This window comes from Misgurnus anguillicaudatus, chromosome 17 (genome assembly GCF_027580225.2).
Source record: "Misgurnus anguillicaudatus chromosome 17, ASM2758022v2, whole genome shotgun sequence".
NCBI lineage: Eukaryota > Metazoa > Chordata > Actinopteri > Cypriniformes > Cobitidae > Misgurnus > Misgurnus anguillicaudatus.
The window spans coordinates 8,005,358-8,025,694 of NC_073353.2; the positions used below are offsets into that span (position 1 = coordinate 8,005,358).

Consider the following 20,337-nt stretch of genomic DNA (forward strand, 5'->3'; position numbering starts at 1 on the left):
AATTAATACACGTAGTTTTATTGCACTTGTTATATCTGTAATAAAGAAAAAGGGCTCTAAAATGTTTAAACCCAATAAAATCTAAATTAGATTTTTTTCCCCCAATCTCTTAGCTTTGGCCAAAAACAGAAAAGATGGCAAAAAATCTTTATTGAATGTATAACAGCAACTTTCTATTCTCATATGTATTTAAATCATGTTTTATAATGTCCTGTGATGGCTGTCAGTGCATTGCAACAAAACCAGGCAAGTGTAAATAATTAATTCCGCCCTTAAATGTGTTTAAAGAGCTTTTATTTTATTTTAAGATGAATGAGTAACTTATAGGAACATCACTGTGCTACACACAATGTTCACGACATAATGTACTGATGCGTAAATACACCCAAATATTTTACTGCTTCCCGCAGCCAGTAATAGTGACCAAAGTTTAAAGATAAATACAATGACATTTGAAGCAGAATTTTAGCTCTTATTGCACACAGTCTCTAATACTGAATACGTTATTACCGGTTTCGACAGTGCATTAACAAGAACAAAAATGACCAGGCAGTTCTGAGTAATAATATTAACTTTTTATCTAAAAGGTTAATATAGAGACAGAGCGCCGTTATGCAAATTTGAAAACCACGCCCACCGGGGGGGAAATCAATCCAACCGTCTCCATTGAGTTTGTATTGCGAGAAGCCGCCTCCTTGTCATTTCTGGCTTATAACAAAAAACTGAATAATGCCTAAAAGCTGCTGTGTGACAATATGTACAGCTAACAAGCCAAAGAACCCAGAAATAAGTTTTTATAAGCTGTCGAGCCGCAAAACCCAGCCCTCAAGGAGAACAAAGTGGATCGCCGACCACGCCTCCCCCCAGTGGACGCAGTTCTACTAATAGAAGTACTATGAAAAGTTGCCTGTATCCATTTTTGTGTCTTTAAACGCTCGTTTTTTGAAGTCGACAGCCTACAAAAACTTATTTACAGATTAAACTTAAAAACAGAATAATACCTAAAAGCTGCTGTGTGACAAGGTGTACATCTAACACGCCAAAAAAAATAAAAAATAATTTTTTATAAGCTGTCGACTTCAAAAAACGAGCGTTTAGACACAGAAATGGAAACAGGCAACTTTTCATAGTACTCCTATTAGTAAAACTGCGTCCAATAGGGGGAAACGTAATCGGCGATCCACTTTATTCTCCTTAAAGACTGGGTTTTACGGCTCGACAGCTTATAAAAACTTATTTCTGTGTTCTTTGGCTTGTTAGCTGTACATATTGTCACACAGCAGCTTTTAGGCATTATTCAGTTTTTTGTTATAAGCCAGAAATGACAAGGAGGCGGCCTTTTGCAATACAAAGTCAATGGAGACTGTTGGATTGCTTTCCCCCCCGGTGGGCGTGGTTTTCAGGTTGTGACGCGCTGCGCTCTGTCTCTATTGGCAAAACATATGCGATATGACTGCTTGGACTATGATTTACAGCTCCTTGGCCCATGTACTGTATGATACTGTGGGTGGGAAAGTTCCTTGAATATTCAGCAAGAAAGTGTAATTGAAATATCTGTTGGTACAGCTCATGATTAGGGCTGGGCGGTATGACGGTATATAAAGTTAGCACGAGATAAAATGTCAAACAGATCATAGATTTTTCAATTCAATGTATATCGTGGAATTTAAATAAGTGGGCATAGCAAACTTAGCACTCCTGCATGTTAGACTGACGGTGACGGAGAAACGTGAAATAATCCACGCATAACAAATGAACGGAGAAAAGATAAATGAAGAGTTTGGTTTTTAAACGCAATTAAATATAAAATTCGTTTTATTTTTTCCCAAATTCCGTTTTATTTTTTCCCAAATTCCGTTTTATTTTTTCCCAAATTCCGTTTTATTTTTTCCCAAATTCCGTTTTATTTTTTCCCAAATTCCGTTTTCTCCGTTTTAATTTTTGCAAAATCCGTTTTAATTTTTGCCAATTTCTTTACCCTTTACTGTTAATTTAGTGATAAAAAGAGTGTGCCTTTAATGTTAATGATTAAAATGTAAATGATTTGTGGGAAAAACTGGATAACACGATTACTTAATGACTGTAAAACATGCATTTACACACGCACATACACAAGCGCACGCACGCGCACGCACACACACACAAACACACACACCCCTCAATTCAATGCATTGTTTAGTGTTGTTGCAGAAGGTGTCAAAGCAGTGGTGCCTTCAGAAGTGCCTTAAACACATCGGTCCAGCGGAACGCGATTCATATTTTATACACAATCGCTTGAAATGCATATAACTTTACAAACATACACATGATAATGTATCGAGGACAGCATGAGCGCGCAGCTCTTTGCAAGTGCGAGCGAAAGAGAGACAGAAAGCGGCGCCACGATGCAGATGCTTATATTTTAAATGCGAGGGATAGTTAGTTTGCCTCAGCTTGCTTGAAATGCATAAAACTGAACAAATACATGAGACTTTGTGTTCAGACTTCGGATAGATGCGAGAGCGCGTGCACGTAAGAGAGGTGCAGTGAGACAGACGTGGATGAGAGAGTGCATGTATCTTTGCGCTCACCGTGAACAGAGCGTTTACAAAACTTACAAAATAACAGTTCTCCGGTCACATAAAAGTCATGTGAGAACTGCTCGGAAGTGCTTGGCGTCGAATTTCTTAATTTTTTCGCTGACGAAAGCAGAGTCGCGGAGAGCTAGCCTGGTCCAACCAGACTCTCGTACATTCATTTCATTTGTACAGAGAGTCTGGCCACGCTCCATTCCAAAGCGTTACTTCCGTTAAGGAGGGTCCTCTGTTGAAGTTTAAAACTATTGGATCTGCCCAGAGTCACTCAGGATCTGCCATAGGCGATCGCTAACAAGTGGTCGTGAGGTATATCATGCGCCAAAAACCGTCCGGAAACAACAAGAAAGAATAATCAGACAAACAAAACTTAGCAAACATTGTTCTTGCTCCGGCTATAACTTCTGTATATTCGGCAGTTTTGCAACAACGGACCGAATCAATAGACTTTCTCACGTCTTTCTCCGCTGCCTTTACTGAACTACAACTCAAACTGACGCACGACCTCAACGTCATCGTTCTTAGCCACCCCCCTCTGTTCGTTGAGAAAACGAAACTCTACAGAGCAGTCCCAGACGTTGTACTGAGGCAAAATGAAAATTAAGCGGACCAAATAGGAGGGCAGAGCCAGGCTAGTGGAGAGCCGCTTCGCCATGGTTTCAGTGTTTTGGAGGGGGTCTGAAACGACGGGAGGGGGTGTGTCGCCCAGATTTACTTCCCCCGGTCTGCATTTTCCCCAGACATACGTTCGTCTCCCACACAAAAACATAATTTGATTCAAAATATGTAAAATTCCGCGTTAATACTAGATTCCGTGTTAATTTGCCAATTCCGTGATTCCGTCCGTGATTGCTGAAATTATAGGGCCCTACGCAATACATTTATTTGGATTAAAAACATGTTTTCTATACCAAGAAAGTGACAAGATGAAAACCACTATTTTCTGTTACAAACTTTCACATAGCATCTTTAGGTTATAATAACATTAAAAATTCAAATCCATAATTTGATTTTCAAAGATTTATTATAAAACAGTATATTTTTTCCGCAAAATGCAGTAAATCCATAAAGTTTTTGTTTTTCAAAATGCTATAAATCTATTGAATCAATATATAAATGTGCATTCATCTTTGCCATGTTATATTCATTCAGTTGACTAGTAGTTTACACTGCTTAAAAAAATAAACATTAATGGCATTAATCAATATACTTACTTTGTCATATTAAGAACACTGTCATTGTTGCTGTCATCCTTGGGACGTCGTCGCTAAACTTTTTTTGACAGCGATCAGCTGTAAAATGTTTTGGTCGTGCTCGATTTTCGTTGACTTCAAGTAACATAATGAAAAGTTTTTCATAAGATCCCCTGAATTCAATGTGTTAGAATGACAGAAGCTTAATGCTGTTGTGTGAGAACAAGCAACAGACGGCATTTTTCCTTCCCCGAGTGCCTCGCACGTAAATTATTAGACCACAGGTTTATCAATGCCAAAAAAAGTATTATTTTGTTTTTGTTTGTTTGTTGAACACAAAGTAGACAAGGAAAACTAGGATTCTGTGTGAATTAAACGTGGCACCATTATTGTTTACAATGCGTGAAATTGTGCACCGTGATTGGTTGAGTGGATTTATTGCATTCTGCAGAGAAGGAGGACTGGTGTTTATCGCGTTTTGGGAAAAAGGGAGAAAAGATGACAGAATAACACGGCGGGTAACGGATTTTTCGTAATATTAAGAATTTACTATTTAATATTGACTAGAAACAATACTGATTTTGGTGGTAACAAAAAAAAGGTGTTTATTGTGTTTTGGAACGAAACTCTTTAAATATAAGTATGTAATTTCATAATAATCACAAGTGAATTCACTACGTCTCTCTCTTTTCTCTCTTTGTGTGTGTGTGTGTGTGTGTGTGTGTGTGTGTGTGTGTGTGTGTGTGTGGTCTCGTACAAGGAACTGCCTCCACATAAAAAAGCACTTCTCGCATTTTGCTGTATTTAGATAGCTACATAACGCTGTTAATAATTGTCAAGTTTTCTGAACTTTAAGCAAGCTGATACAAAACACGCATTTAGATCAATGACATGTGCTCTGCTGGAGTGATGTGCCACGCTGTTTGCTTATAAAACATACAGGACAAAGGAAAAGAAGATGTTTTGAGGAATGTTTGTAACCAAACAAATCAGAAGTCCCATTGACTTCCATTGTAGGAGAAAAGAATACTGTAGAAGTCAATGTGACTTCTGATTGGTTTGGAAACAAACATTTCTCAAAATATCTTTCTTTTTGTTCATCAGAACAAAGACATTTATACAGGTTTGCAAAATTAGAGAGAGAAAATGACAATTTTCATTTTTGAATGACATTTTAAATAAATGGGATAACATTTTTAATAAAGGGTTTAATAAAAAAGGTTGGTCAGTTGCTCATTCAAATCTTTGTTTGTGAATGCGTGTTTTTGTGGGCCACATTGAGGATTATATAGGATTGTATAGGCCTCATTCATGTGCATGTATGATATGCATTGTCTTTTATTTGTTGATGTTTACTGGACAAAAAAAATAATTTATCTGCATTATAGTCTCATCCATTAATTACATATAGGTGAACACTTCTGTCCATCAAGCAAAGATTCTCGTTATTTTCAACCACTTAACTATTTAAAGTCCAACTTTTGTGTGTGCTCAAGAAGCAAATTAAGGGAAAGTTGCCAAGTCTTGTATTGCTCAGATTAAAAAAACTATTTATTAAAAAATAAAATGATTTTGGACACATTTGTCCTGATAGTTAGGGTTAAACAATATAGTTGATTTGGCTTTCAATTTTAAGACAATAAAGTGACCAGTCTTCACAAACTAAAAACAGACAAACATCTACTTTGGTCAACGTAATTCTGTTCTAGCCAGCACAGTTCTCTGTGGACTACGCTTTTGTGATTTGCTGTAAGATTTGATCCCTAAACAGCTCACATTACAAGATAACCTGAGGCGAACATTGGAACCAACTAAGGTCCTTTCTTAGAAGCCCCTTTCAAACAGAGATTAAGAAAAATACATGAAAATGTTTCCGGGATTTGTCCGGAATCGTTTGATTTTTGGTTCATTCACACTAGATGTCTTCTCGGGTCCAAAGAAATGTACCCGACCCGAAATGACCCGAACCCGACGTGCATAAATAAAAAATTTTTAAAGAAAGACCCGACCCGAGACAAACCCGAGAAAATTAGACCGAGTCCGACCCGAACTAGTGAAATTTTTTTTTAACCCGACTGGAACCGAATGTAAACGGCACTGACGTGTGTGCATTCTGCAGACCCACGCGCAGCAGTCAGACAGAAAGAAACTCCGGTGGCCTTGCAACCAATTTGGCGAGCTGCTCCATTCGTTTTACCTTGTTATCTGACGACGACACCAACGTAACCGCTAAAATGTACATTTATAATTGACTGACATGTTTGTCTCAACGAAAATTAACCTTCCGACAACCACACAATGTCGCAAGCGCTCTTGGCAAACAGATGAGAGGTTTGAAAAGGACATTGACGCACACAGGCGAGAGAGTTCGGGTCTTCTCGGGTCCATTCAGAGAAAACGCATTCATTTTTAAATTACCCGAGAACTGATGCTGCTATTATTGTACCCGACCCGTGTCCGAGGCACATGTGAAACTTTTAGACCCGAACCCGATCGGGTCTCAGGTCGGACCTCGGGTTTTCGGATGTAAGTGGGCCCGTGAAGACCTCTAATTCACACTGTGAATCTGTGCGTGTATTCACACAAATACCATAAAAATCCTAAAAACACGTGACGTATTCAAAGTCCTGCACTTGATAGTTTTTTTTTCCCACAGCGTCGGAAGTTTGCAATGTGACTACATTCTAGAACTAGACGGAAAAAATGTTATTCTTGCAAAAAAATAAAAACATAGTTTAAAAAAAAATTCGTTTTAATTGCATTTTTTTTATGTAAATGCGAAAAACTATTTGAAGACATTCCTAGAGCTTTTCTCAAAAAAAAGCCTTTGTCTGGGTAACCATGTGCATATTTACAGGCATGCTGAGTTCATGTTAATATATCCAAAACGGTTTCAGAAACGCTGCTTTCATTCATGAGTCAGCAGCCATCCAATGAAATGTGCTGATTCTCACTGTACAGAGTAGACTGCGAGAGATGATTCCTGTGCCAGGAAAGCGAGACCTCGTTACCCCTTTATTTACACAATGAAAGCGAAGGTTTATCCAAAAAGACGCTTGTCGTTTTGTGCCTCTTCTGAACAAAAGTTCATAATCTAGTGAAAGAGTTGCTAAAACTGCCACAATTTAGAAATGAATGGGAAACACTGCATCACTTAAAAGCTGTGGTTTCTCACCATAGAGAGAGTGTGTTTGAGAGAAATCTGACACCAGCAGCACAAGCATAGTTAAGCGCCCCTTGCTTTAGCGTGTAGTGATTGGATATGTACTCCTGGGGAGGCCTTTAACTACATCGGCCAGCAGATTTACAACACAAACGAACAAAGAGAATAACAAAATGCAAGGAATTCATTCAAAACGCAATCCACACGCGCGTATTGAACTGCGGAGGTCGTACCAAACGGTTCAATATTAGCCTATATTGAGAATTATGGCATCTCTAGTGCCAACATTTAAAGCCCTAAGTCCTGCCCTGGATTAAAGATAAAAGAGGTAATCAACATGTTGATGTTGTGTTGCAACTGCATCAAAAATTATGCCAAAGACCAAACAATGAGAGACAAAAACTGATTTACACTATGCGTGTTCTATTGTACAAATACTGTTTTAAATAAACCAAAAAAATAAAAGAGTGGACAAAACTGTCTCCTTACTTAACCCTGATTTGCAATGGTAAGCTTACAATAATGATTTATAATTTTGCTTAGTCGAGTCGAATTTGTTGAAAATATACCTTTTTCTGTTATTACGTCATGTTGGTAAACAGAAAGAAAATGACCCAGCTATCATATTGCATGTATGTGCTGCTGCATATGGAGAGTTTGTAGCTTGTTCAACAGTTGTTTCGAATTTAAACTTGACATCTAGATGGCAGCGTTTGATTCGTAAAGTTTTAAGAGACGATTATCTGGGGAATATCATGCAAACATCAATGTATTATGTCCTTACATATGGCGAATTGTATTTTGTTAAAAAAAAGCTCAAACTGCATAGAGCCTCCAGTCAAAAAGGGAATGGGACAGAGCTTCTGCTAAAACAAGAGTTAAAGGACAAGTTCGGTATTTTAAACTTAAAGCCCTGTTTTCAGATTGTTTATGATGAAATAAAACGATTTTGACTGAAATTTGGACATTTGATGCTGGCCCGAGATTTTTCGGTTTCTGTGGTATCACCCCCCACCCTCACAATTGCTGCATAGGTGCACTGGAACAATCCTTCCTAAAATGCATTAAACTTTCGTTTACAAAGACGTGAAACTCACCGAGTGGTCAGGGGTGTTCACTGATATGCTCACACAAAAATCGCTGCAAAAGATGCTTTCTAACAGGTGTTAGCCTTTGTTGTAAACTTGTGGACCTATTTTTTCAAATGCCTCACACCCGTATATTCTTCCGCTGAGAGCTTGAATAATAGACACTCCAGCCCAGTTGGTGGCGATAATCCACCTTTGCTAATTGCAAGAATACAAACAAAGTTCCCGGAGCAAAGTAATACCGTACTTCACAGCACATCTAATATTCGTTTACTTACGTAGATCTCGTTGTGATCAAAGCGGTTCTTTAGATTCCCAATGAACGAGTCCTCTGACAGGGGTTCAAGGAGGACCATGTCCCCAACCCCTATCATATTGTCGAGAAGTGAAGTCTTCACCTCCATTTTGGACATTATCCCCCTACAGAGAAAACAGAAAAATCAGGTCAATATTTCTGAAGGCCTTTAATTTGATTTCTATTTTGGTCAGTGAGAAAACAATTTTCAAGGTCAACGCTGTGCCCCAGTATATATTGTCACTTTTGAGGTGTGCGCAGAAACACGCCCGCTTTTGGTGTGTCCCTTTAAATGCAAATTAGCTGTAATTTCATTAGTTAAAAAGTGGTTCCCTTCATCTCAGAGATATTACATTTTGCATCTATCTATCTATCCATCTATCTATCTATCACACAAAAAACTGTGCTTGATTCAGTTGTTCTGAAAGTATGTAAATTTTTTTAAATTAATAATTTGGTCTTTGGGGTCAATATGACCCCAATTGAAAATGAATGGGAAATGCAAAAAAGTATTTTTTTCCCATTTGTCAAAAAAAACCTACGTTGTCAATTACCGAACAAACCCTCATTTATCATCATAACCTTCAGAGTGACAGAAAGCGCAATGGGCTTTTATCAGTCTATAACTTACACTACACGAACCAGATAAAGTACAAAAACAATGTGAATGAAACAAATCAAATTCATGTGAGCAAATACAATTGGCAGGTGCTGCAAAGCTCTCCTGATGCTCAGCTCAGGTGTGTGAGGTGAAACAGACATAATGCCTTTGCCACATGGACAACGCCACTTCCTTTCATTGTAATTAACTGAACGTAAAATGTACGACAATGGGCGCTGACATGGAGCCAATGGATGCGCAGAAGAAATCGGCCGTGGAGCTCGAAGGCAAAGCCGCAGTATCAAACGTACGCCCAAACGATCGCACGCCCAATTCAACCATGCTTCTTAAACATCTCATTTTACTGGCTTGATAAAATAAGGAAAGTTAAATACAACTAATTTTGTTAGTGTGAAATAACACATTTTATACACATTTAATACACAATTAATAGTTGAAGCTCCGACAGTCTGCTCAGAGAAGCTGTCAATCACGAATGTCAATCATAACGACACGCCCTGTTTCTATAGCATCAAATTACTAGCTAAAATGAAACTTACCACAAAAAAATGAACAATTGAACATATATCAGTGTGATAACAACTACCTTAAAAGACCAAATCTTTCGGGAAATTTGATTGGAAGTGTAATTTCTTTTTTTATATTCACCCGAGTCTCTTTCGCTTGGATGAAGAGAGCAGAATTTATGACTGTACTGCATCCAGCCACCAGGGGGCGATCAAAGAGCCAGCAGCTTCACTTTTCAGGACGTATACGGCACACCTGGTTTCACCACACAGGTTTCGAATAAGTAAATTATTACAAAAAAGTATTTTTACCATAATAGGCTATTTTTTTAAAGGCAGAGTGCATGATCTCTGAAAGCCAATGTTGATATTTGAAATCACCTAAACAAACACGCCCCTACCCCAATAGAACCTGGACCTGTATTTGATAGACCCGCCCCACACATACGCAACCCAGGCAACGATGTCGGTTAGTAGACATGCCCCTTACTGCTGATTGGCTACAAGTGTGTTTTGGTACTTGGCCCAACTCCCTTTCCCAAAGTGTTTTTCAAAAATCATGCACTCCGCCTTTACAGACTGCAAACACACATTGATTTTCTAACACATTATAAAGCTGAATTTGAGATGTTTACATTTTTGTTTGTATCTAATGTGTCATTTAGCATTTTTGGTTAAAATTGAAAAGCATTTTTTTCATAATATCTATAAAACAACATGAATAGACATACATTATATTTTAACAAATTTCACATGAGAACATTGCTTTTAAAATATTTTCTTATCTTTTAGTAATGCTGATGATCTTTGCCCCAGGATGTGATCTCATCATCAGTTTTTAACAGGCAGTTCTAAACATACCTAATGCAAACAAATTGTGAAGGATGTGTTTGCACAGTAGTACCTGAGTGGACCAGCATGTTTAGTTACGGACACAAGATATTCTACTGTTTGTTATATAACGAAAAACTTCCTGCTGGGAGTGACAGTTTTTTAATTTCTCTTCAATCAGCCTTCTCTGGACACTAATCCAGGTGCCATTTAGATGCCATGAGTTAAAAGGACTCTGTCGCATTCAGGACTTTGATGCAGGGATTTGCTGAGCTCCTAAACCACTGTGGACTGTTCAAACAAATAGACAATGGCAAACTGTACAGCTCAGCATTAAACTGCGTTCCACGTTCTGAGTTTCTAGCATCAACAGTCCTAGTCATAATAAAAACAAAGCAAAGAAATGTGTTGGCAAAGAAATGTGTTAAAAACAAAATACAGACAGTATCACACATTGTACTTTGTTGATAACATATGTCTGGCCCTCACTGTGGGCATGTGCATGGCATGACAAAATAAAGTTCAATTAAAGATTAAATTGTTAGAGCTAAAAGCAGATCATGCAATTGTTTGTCTTCCTAGAGAGAATCTCAGTTTGCCAATGTACAAAACACTGTGCTTGTTAAACAAATAAAAACATTTAGGGTTATACAAATGTAATCACATTTAGGTCTCTATCATACACCCAGCGCAATAGTACATGAAGCAAACTATCAAAAACTGCGTACTAGATGATTGTTTTATAGAGCCCGACCGATTTATCGTTTTGCCGATTTTATCGGCCGATATGAGCATGTCGCAGATATATCTGTATCGGCGTATAAGCCGCAGATATGAAGCCGATATGAACGTTCCTTACAGAAAACATTAAATGCTTTTGAAAGATGTAAGTACTTGTTTGTCCAGCAGAGCGCGCCCTATTGGTTGCTAATGGCGGCCCAGGTCACTCACTGTAGTGACACCAGCCAATCCCCCACCCCTTCACTTCAGTCTCTCAGTTCAGGTGGCGGCGGTCACGCGGTTTCTTCAAAACATTTTACACCTGGTATTAAAACGCGCTTTGGTCGATTGGATTATAAGTGGGCGAGAGAGACACATTCCCGTTTAGTTTTGGTGTTTTTAATCCGTCTCTGTTGTCCACTTGCGAGTTGTTTAAAACGCAAGCGGAAGAAATGACGTGAGGCGGAGAAAGGACGCGCTTAAACTGATGCACAGTCTGTGGGAGTACAGCTGCTTGTGCTGTTACCAAACATGCTCATTTCAAAGCAATTGATTAAATAAATAAGCTCGCACAACTTTACACCCTTTCTAAATAAAAGAGGTGCAGAGCACACGCTTTAGTTTTATAAAAGTTTAAAGTCCCGGCAGAACACTGTGGGTTCGTGTTATAAAAACGTTGTGCAGTACATTAAACATAAGCCTACATCAGTATGTTGTCAGTAAGTCAAGCTCTGTCGTCTTAACGGTAAGTTTCTATTTAATTTGAAGTATAACTTACTGTAAAGCTAATAAACAATGACTTTATAAGTTTCCATTTTTTAAAATAAGCCCAATATAACATTATTCTCGTCAAAACTGACAATTATTTAAGTTATATGTATTTTGTTTTGTTTGTGTTTTAAAGTTATTTATAATAAGTCAAGTTTACTGTTTTGTGCACTTATATCAGAATCATTTAGGATAATAAAGTTTATTGTTAAGTTGTAATACACACCTGCCTATATTACATATCTTTGTCACGTCATTTTAAGTGTTTGACCACCACATTTGTGGTGTGACCATTGCAAAAAAGTATTTATATATAGTATATTCTGTTAATGTTTATAGTGTATTATATGTACAGTAGCCTATTGTAGTATAATATACTGTAGTATGTGTGTACCGTACTATAAAATGCACATAAAGAATATCGGCCGATATATCGTTATCTGTCTTTTTTACTCCCTAATATCTGTATCGGCATCGGCCCCAAAAAATGCATATCGGTCGGGCTCTATTGTTTTATTTGATAGTTCTGAATTGAAATAATCACAGGTCTTGCGATTCGAAAATCACATCCCTTCAAATCGCGATTTCGGTTTAAAAACGATTAATCATGCAGGCCTACGAGACTCTCACTGGGTCATTGCATGTTAAGCCCAAAACACACCCATTACTCATTACGAGAATAGGAACAACCCTTTTGGGCCGTGCTCTTGGCGCACAAACCATTTTCCCTCTTTAAATTAGCAAAAGTGAAATTGGACATGCCCGTTTAGACCGTGCGCTTTAGACAATGCGCTTAAAATAGGGCCCTTAAAGTTGTTTTTATCTGAGAAAACAGAAACATAGATATGTAATTGGAATTTCTGTCCTTCACCTCATTTTGCTCCAAATTTCACATATTTATCTGTAACGATTAATCGTGTGTCCCATTAAAAATGCCTGTTTTAAATGTATTTTGAATTGGTGTTTCATGCACAGCTTGTGCGTGTACTAAGACATTTGGTCAGTATCAATCTAAAATCATTATGCGTCGGAGTCGTTTATAACGTGCATTTATAAAAAGCAACACTCGTTAAATAAAATCATTCAAAATATTCTTTATTATCATGAAAATACCTAAAACAATTTGAAGAACAGCAATATAAATATTCCTGTTTAATGCCACTTCTTCTGTGGCACAAAGGGAGTTTCTGCCCGAGAGCGCCCCCTGGCTTTTGGATGTACCGGGATTTTACCGTAATTCATTCATTGAGAAAACGTGCATTTGCATGGTTAATCGTTACACCCCTAATTTAATTTATCTAATTTTAAAACCATTGGCATATCAGCTATAGCATGAAAAAGGCCAACATAAATCCATTTACTGATATACAGTAATTAAAATAACTCTGTGAGGGCACAGAGTATTATGTAATTTGCATAGTCTAATGTTAAATATATAAACATTTGCCAAAACAAAATTAAGAGTGTAAAAAATTTACTTTGTCAGATGTGTCAGAAAAAAAGTTCAATACTCTAAACTCATGTGAACCACACACAGAGAATATACATTTTTCAGAAACAATGAAAATGTGGCCTTTATATAAAGTTTCTGACATGCCCCCCAAAATTGGCAAAAAAATGCCATTGGTGAATTAGTTGCCAGCAGAAATATTAAAGGGGGTAAAGTAAGGCAAAAGTTTTAACACTACCAATATCAGAACTGACCAATTGCTGTGCTAAAATTGGCATCAGCCAAAAAAAAAAAAAAAACCCTATCAGTGCATCCCTAATTTATGACGTTTTCCTAAGCCTGACTCTTTACCTTAAACCCAGCATTGGATTAAAAGGACAAACCCAACCTGTTGGGTTGCAATTTAAGCTATGCTGGGTTGTTTCAAATCAAATCACATAAAAACATTTTCTGGGGTAATTTAACTGAACTGCTGGTTTTGTCCCATTTTGACCCAATGTTGGGTTAAAATACACTAGAGACTAACAAGCATTCTCAAAGTGCAGAAATTCAATTAATTGTTAATTATCACAATAATGCCTGGCAACTTTTGGATTAAAACCACAGACTCTTCATGAAACCTCCTTTTCTGTCTTGAATTACCTTCACTTTCAGATGCTAGTGAAGGAAAGTACTTGTCTTTGTGTCTAGCTCAATTTGTGTCTTGGCAACAGCTGTAACCTGGCAGCATGGGATTTGATTAACAGTTACCTATGAAACAGAAATAAGTAGCACACAGACTAAAGGTCAAATAAAGTGACAGAAGAGCCCTGGATGCTTCCAACAGTTTCTCTGTAAAAACACTGCATAGCAACTGCTGGCAAGATCTACAAATTCTTTAGAAGACACTTTTTCCTTCTTAGCTCTCTAGATGACTTTAACTAAATTTATCATTCAATAAACATTTGTTTTTCCCAGAAATGTCCTTTAAAGGTTTAATCACCGAGTGAAATTCACTTCCTGCATTCTGCCTTAAATTTATTACCAATAAATTTTTTTTAAATATAAGTTAATGGTTACAGCCCAATGCAGAATTGCGGGCACTAAGGTACAGAAAAAAAGGAAACAGGAAGTATTTTATTCCACGTTTTTAAATTAAATGTTAAAAAAGAATAAAAAATTAACTTTTTTAGTTAGCTGATCTTTAAACTCTAAAAGTTAAATGATTTATTCTGAAAATCAATAAAAAATATTTTATATTTGACAAAGGTGTTGATGATAACGGAGTTGACATTTCTCACATGTGTTACATAAATCTGTTGGTGTTTACCAGGATTTGACATAATATGCTTGCATGTGTTTTTGTCATATCATATTGTAGCACTATATTGTGTTTTAAAGATTTGTAACTGATGTCCAGATCTGATTTTATATAAAATACCTAAAACAAAAAGGGGGTTGGGCGTGGCATACGCATTATGATGGAAATTTAAATATTTTTATTTAAAACACTAAAATAAAACTTAATTTTGAAGAAACTATGACAAAAAATGTACACATACTAGATTATTAATGAATTATATGTTTTTACCTCTAACGGGCATAGCTGAGTGAAACTAAAGGGTTAATAAACACAAACTGAAGCAGATGTTGTAGAACGTCTGGCGAACGATGATAGATAGCGCAAAAATTTTAAAAACTGATTATTTCCCACTATTAATAAATAATCTTAAAGGAGTGTAACTACTGTAGCATGTAAATAATGCACATAAATAACGTGAGCAGAGCGCTTAACAATTATATCGAATTAACAGGCACGTGAAACCTAGCCAGCAGGTTGCTCAAACAACAAAATCACCAGCTAACTTACTCTAAATTTGCAAGAACTATAGACTAATACAATAACAGGCTTAAATAAACCCAAAACATAAGTCCACTTACAGTTCTCATGGACACGTGTTTTATCAACTGGCTATCCTCCAGACATGAAGGACCACGTCTTTATCTCATTTCGGCCGTGTGACTCTCGCGGTGTGAAGCGCGTCTGCGCTATTCTCAGAGATGTTTTAGTTATCCTCCAGATAGTGACGGTCCGGACCACGTCTTTCTCATTGGGCCATGTGGCTCGCGTGCCCGCTTGAGGTGTGAAGAGCATCCGCGCTATTCTACGAGATGCACTTGACCTAGTTAAGGCGGTAGGGTTTCCCAGCTTAGGCGGGCCGCCCGAACTGAAAAGTGCTGCGGGAAACCCTGCCATCCAATTTTAACAATCATGTTTTCAAAAGTTCTTTGTCCTGTTCAAAATGATGAATTAATGTATTCTTTGTGTTTTGATGGATGAGTAAGTAACATCCTGGTATAGACGGTTTCAGCAGCAACAACATAAACAAACAGCTTTTGTGGACCAAAACACAACTTCCACATAGTATTAATAACAACAGAGTCCTTTCAGCTACTGAAAGAGCTAACACTACTACACTGAGCTAACGTTAAAGGATTATTCCACTTTCTTAAAGGAGCATTTCACCTGTGGAAACATTAATCTTTATTAAAAGTGGATCATATTTGTAGTCGAAATGTAACAAATTTAGAATTTGGTGCCTATTTGACCGAGAAAAGGAGTGTTTGTAGTCTCACGCCCTCTACAAAGATATTGGACTTCCTGTAGGGTTGTGCCGATAGACGATAGTATCGTGTATCGACGATCTTCAGACATATCGCCAATGGCAGGCTTTCATGGCGATAGTCAAGACGATAGTTGGAGAATGGTTGTTATTATTATCATCATAATTTTATATTAACACCGACAATGCATGCTGTTCCTCACATGAGGGTTTGTGGGCTTCACTTTACGCGGAGAGCTTGTAAAGAGATAATTCCTTCTTGCACGTACCTGTCTCCTTCTACCACTAAATCCAGCGCGCCGCGTCATGAGCAGCTGCGCTTCTCTCTGTCTCACGTTCACGCGCTCTCGCGTCTGTCCGCAGTCTAAACATAAACTAAAGGAGTAATCCTTATTTGTTCAGTTTAATGCGTTTCATGCGAGCTGAGGCAAACTTTACTTTTGGTTTAAAATATGACCCGCTGCATATTGGCGTCTCTCTCTCTCACTCTCGTGTACGTGCAGAGAGCTGCGGTCTGTCCGAAGTCAGATCACTAGGTATTAATCCTGTTTATGATATGCATTTCAATGAGTTGTAGCAACACGTCCCTCGTGTTTAATATATGATTGTGTTTAAAATATGATCGCGTTCCGCTGGACCGATGCGTTTAAAAAGGCACCTCATGAGAGCACCACTGCTTGACGCACGTAGTCTTCTGCAACAGCACTAAATAAATGCATTGAATTGTTTGTATGTGCGCGCACGTGTGTGTGCGTGCGCAGATGCATGTTTTTACAGTTATTAAGTAATCATGATAGGGTTTTAATGACGCGCTCGCTTTAATGGCATCAGTTTTAAGAAGGTTGCGGTCATGACGGTGTTACGGTCTTGTTTTTTTTTTGTCCACCCATCAATTGACTTGTTATAATGAGTAAAAATTAACAAATTAAAAAAAGAGTAAAGTACTGCCACGCCCCCCGATAATATCGTGTATCGCCGATCTCACAGGCTGACGATCTGAAAATAGGGCATATCGCCCAACACTAACTTCCTGCTTTCAATGATGCAAAATTATGATTTTACGAAATTACGTTTTTGTTTTTTTAAGAAAACATCCTATGATTTATCTCAATTTAATAGACTTTATTGAACCTCAACAGTTTAGTTTCAATGCAGTTTAAATTTCAGTTTCAACGCAGCTTCAAAGGGCTCTAAATGATCCCAACCGAGAAATAAGGGTCTTATCTAGCAAAACAATTGTCATTTTCATCAAGAAAAAAAGCATTTTTAAACCACAACTTCTTGTCTTGCACCAGCCGTTTGACGCGCCAGCGCGACCTCATGCAATGTCTCATCACGTTGAAAGGTCACGCATGATTTATGCAAAACTACGTGTGTTGAAACTGCAATTTTAAACTGCATTTAAACTGTAAACTGTTGGGTCCAATAAAGTCTACTAAATTGAGAAAAATCCTGGAATGTTTCCCTCATAAAAAATTAATTTCTTCTTGACTGAACAAAGAAAGACAAACATTGTGGATGACATGGGGGTGAGTAAATTATCAGGATTTTTTTTAATTGGAGTAATCCTTTAACGTGTAAAATTAATACAATGTAAGCTAATTCTTGCCTAGCTGCGAAACTTCTCCGCACAACGGTGATGCATGCTCTGTGTTTTACTCGTCTTTAGGTAAACCAAAATTTATTTAAGAGAACAGTTTAGCCACTACCCAGACTGATAAATAAAAACAGACCATAAGTTACCTTTGGTTTCAAGCGCATTATAACGCGGCCACAAGCACGCGCCCAATGAAACGGTCTATGTAATACGCCATAATAAATGTTCTGGAATGATCATGTTGCCAGGCTAAATTAGGTCTATATCACTGCGATAGAAAAATCAACTGCAACAGATTCTTGTGTGTATACCATGGTATGTAAATAAATATAAATATCTCACCCCTGCACGTTAGACTGATTAAGACAAAAAGTGAAAGATATATTAGGAGAACTCAAATGTTGTGTTAGGCCTAGTCCACACGGACACGGGTATTTTTATAACCGTGAGTTTTTTCACGCGGTTTGGCCGTTTGTCCACACGAAACCGCAGTATCAGGGCACTGAAACCGAGCATATTTGAAAACCCCGGCCAGGGTGAGCTTTTTAAGAAACCCCGGTTACAGTGGTGTCGTGTAGAGAGTAAAACCGGGGGTTTTGCCTTGCGACGTCAGAGTGTGCGCCGTTATCCACTGTGTTTGACGTCAAGATTGTGCGCCGGGACTGCTTTGTTGATGATTCTGTGCAATGGCGGACGTATCTTGCTAATAATAACTGTGCTAACAGAGCTTCTAACATGTATACAGATAGATGCTCAGTTATCTCACTATATTGCGGAACAGGATTTGGGTTATATCCCCGCCTGCTGGTGTGGCATGCTCTTGACACCGCTTGATAGCGTGCTTTTGCTTTATTGTGTGGATGGATATTTAATTTAAACCGAGCATGTGTGGACGGGATTTTTTTTTAGGGAAAACTCCGGTTATAATATACCCGTGTCCGTGTGGACTAGGCCTTAAATTCACTACTTGTGAAGTTGTGTGCCCCTGAACATAACATATATGTATTGACATGTTTTCCTAAAGGAATAGTCTCTGATTATCTCTGGACTACGGTAGGGAAAACATCAGAATGTAATTTCCGTACAAGTAGAAACTCGGACAGTGTCGTTTCATTTCTAAATGCTTGGTGCAGTCCTCAGTACTCCACAAAATTAGATGTTAATCTGTGCTGATAGCCTAGTAACCCAGATTCCACCCAGTGACATAACTACATTTGAAAAACCACTGGAAAATGTAATCAATAAATAAAAACCTTTAGAAACATAGCTGAATATACAGATAAAGAGAGAAGGAATGATAAAGAGATAAGACAAAGACTTAATCATGCTGATTAACTGGATCACTTACTTTATAAATGTTGAAATCTTTAATCCGAACTTTTAAGTTTTGGTTTAAAATGAGATTTGCCTGAAACATGCTATGACTAACCAAGTCAGATTAAGGGGCCATTCACATTTCACGATTCACAAATATGTTTTTTTTTAATGAAGCTGCATGCCATGTGCGCTCAAATAGAAGGTGACAAGGTAGCAACCCGCATGTTGTGCTGAAAGCTTGTTGGAAAGAAGAATGGGGAGTGGCGCGGTTGCGTTTTCTGCGCACTTTTAGACGTGAAATGTAAGCCAGCTAAATATGCCATTATAAGATGGGACAATAATAGTGATTGTCCCGTATCTATGTGGGTTCAAAACACCTACATGCTCTTTTCATCTTGCAAAGGTTTTGCTGGGTCAAGCAAATTTGCAAGAGTACATAAGGGGAGCTTTCCTCTTCATAACTGACATGGCATGCATTAGTAAATGAAGTAATTAATGTTGAAGCGAGATTTAAACGAATCTCCTAACAGCTGTTCATAAATCCACTAATCCAGGTAGTATTTGTATTTCACTAAATTGCTTAGCCATCATCTTTTTGAACTGGCCCAAACTCAAAATCTGTCTGCTGTCCTACATTTCTACAGTGCAATAATATATAATTTAAAATTCCTGGAACTGAGCCATGTGTGATTTTCCATTCACAGACAAGGTAGAGCAGTAAGTCCCTCTTCTAACCTTCAAGAGAAATGCACTTCCCTTCCACCAGAATACCCAGAAAGACTAAAATAACATGAGATCAAACAGGCCAATACAATTTATTGTATTTAAAAGCATAGATGAAACATTGCATTGTAGCTTGGATCAAATAATACAATGCTTTTATAAAAAAAAATAAACTCTGCAAATGAAGATTAAAATAGTTCAGTCCTTGACCTCATAGTTAAGTGATGTTAATGGACCGAGTGAACAACACGATTGAGTTTAATCAATTACAGGCCACAAAATACAGAGCCATACATACACATGACTGGTGACGGTGGTAACTATAGACTTCTAATGGAGTGATGGGGCAAAGCCATTGTGACAATTTGTGAGTATTTGCGAGCTTGCTCAGTGACCTGTAACACACTGTTATGTAAGTCTGCAGCATATCCAGGGTAAACCCTTGGATTGACTTTCAACAATCCCGCAGGAGCCAGGTTTAGCAGACTGACTGGAATGCATCCCTGAATCACATCTCCAGGGCTTGTGTTTCCTAATTTCTTATTTAAAATAATAACATATATTTAACATATAAAGCCCAATTAATGGTGACTTTATATTGTATCCTTCATTAACGTGAAGTCACTTTTATGGTAAGCCTAAGCTTTGGGCAACTATGTGCCTACAGTATAGGTGATATAAGCACACATCTACTGGAACTGGAAAAGACCAAAATCTCTCAACTGTTTTTCAAAACTACATTTGAATAAAGTTCCCAAACTGCTACCTCTTGGGGATCATTTATAGTTTCTGTGAGGTGAAAGTGATATAATGACAAAGTAATGTGACCTTTACATATTTAACCTGTCTAGTTAGTCATGAAAACACACACTGGAAGAGGTAAACACA

The 20,337-nt window shown here is 37.8% G+C and overlaps 1 protein-coding gene across 6 annotated transcripts in view; it reads right to left on the reverse strand.

Annotated features, from left to right (window-relative positions):
- myo1b (myosin IB) overlaps nucleotides 1-20,337 on the reverse strand; it is a 130,229-nt gene that overhangs the window by 105,033 nt on the left and 4,859 nt on the right. For all 6 annotated transcript variants that reach the window (XM_073854910.1, XM_073854908.1, XM_073854912.1 and 3 more), the window contains exon 2: nucleotides 8,296-8,437. In XM_073854910.1, the coding sequence (XP_073711011.1) occupies nucleotides 8,296-8,430 (135 nt within the window). In that variant the 5' untranslated portion in view covers nucleotides 8,431-8,437. The remainder of the gene's footprint in view (nucleotides 1-8,295; nucleotides 8,438-20,337) is intronic.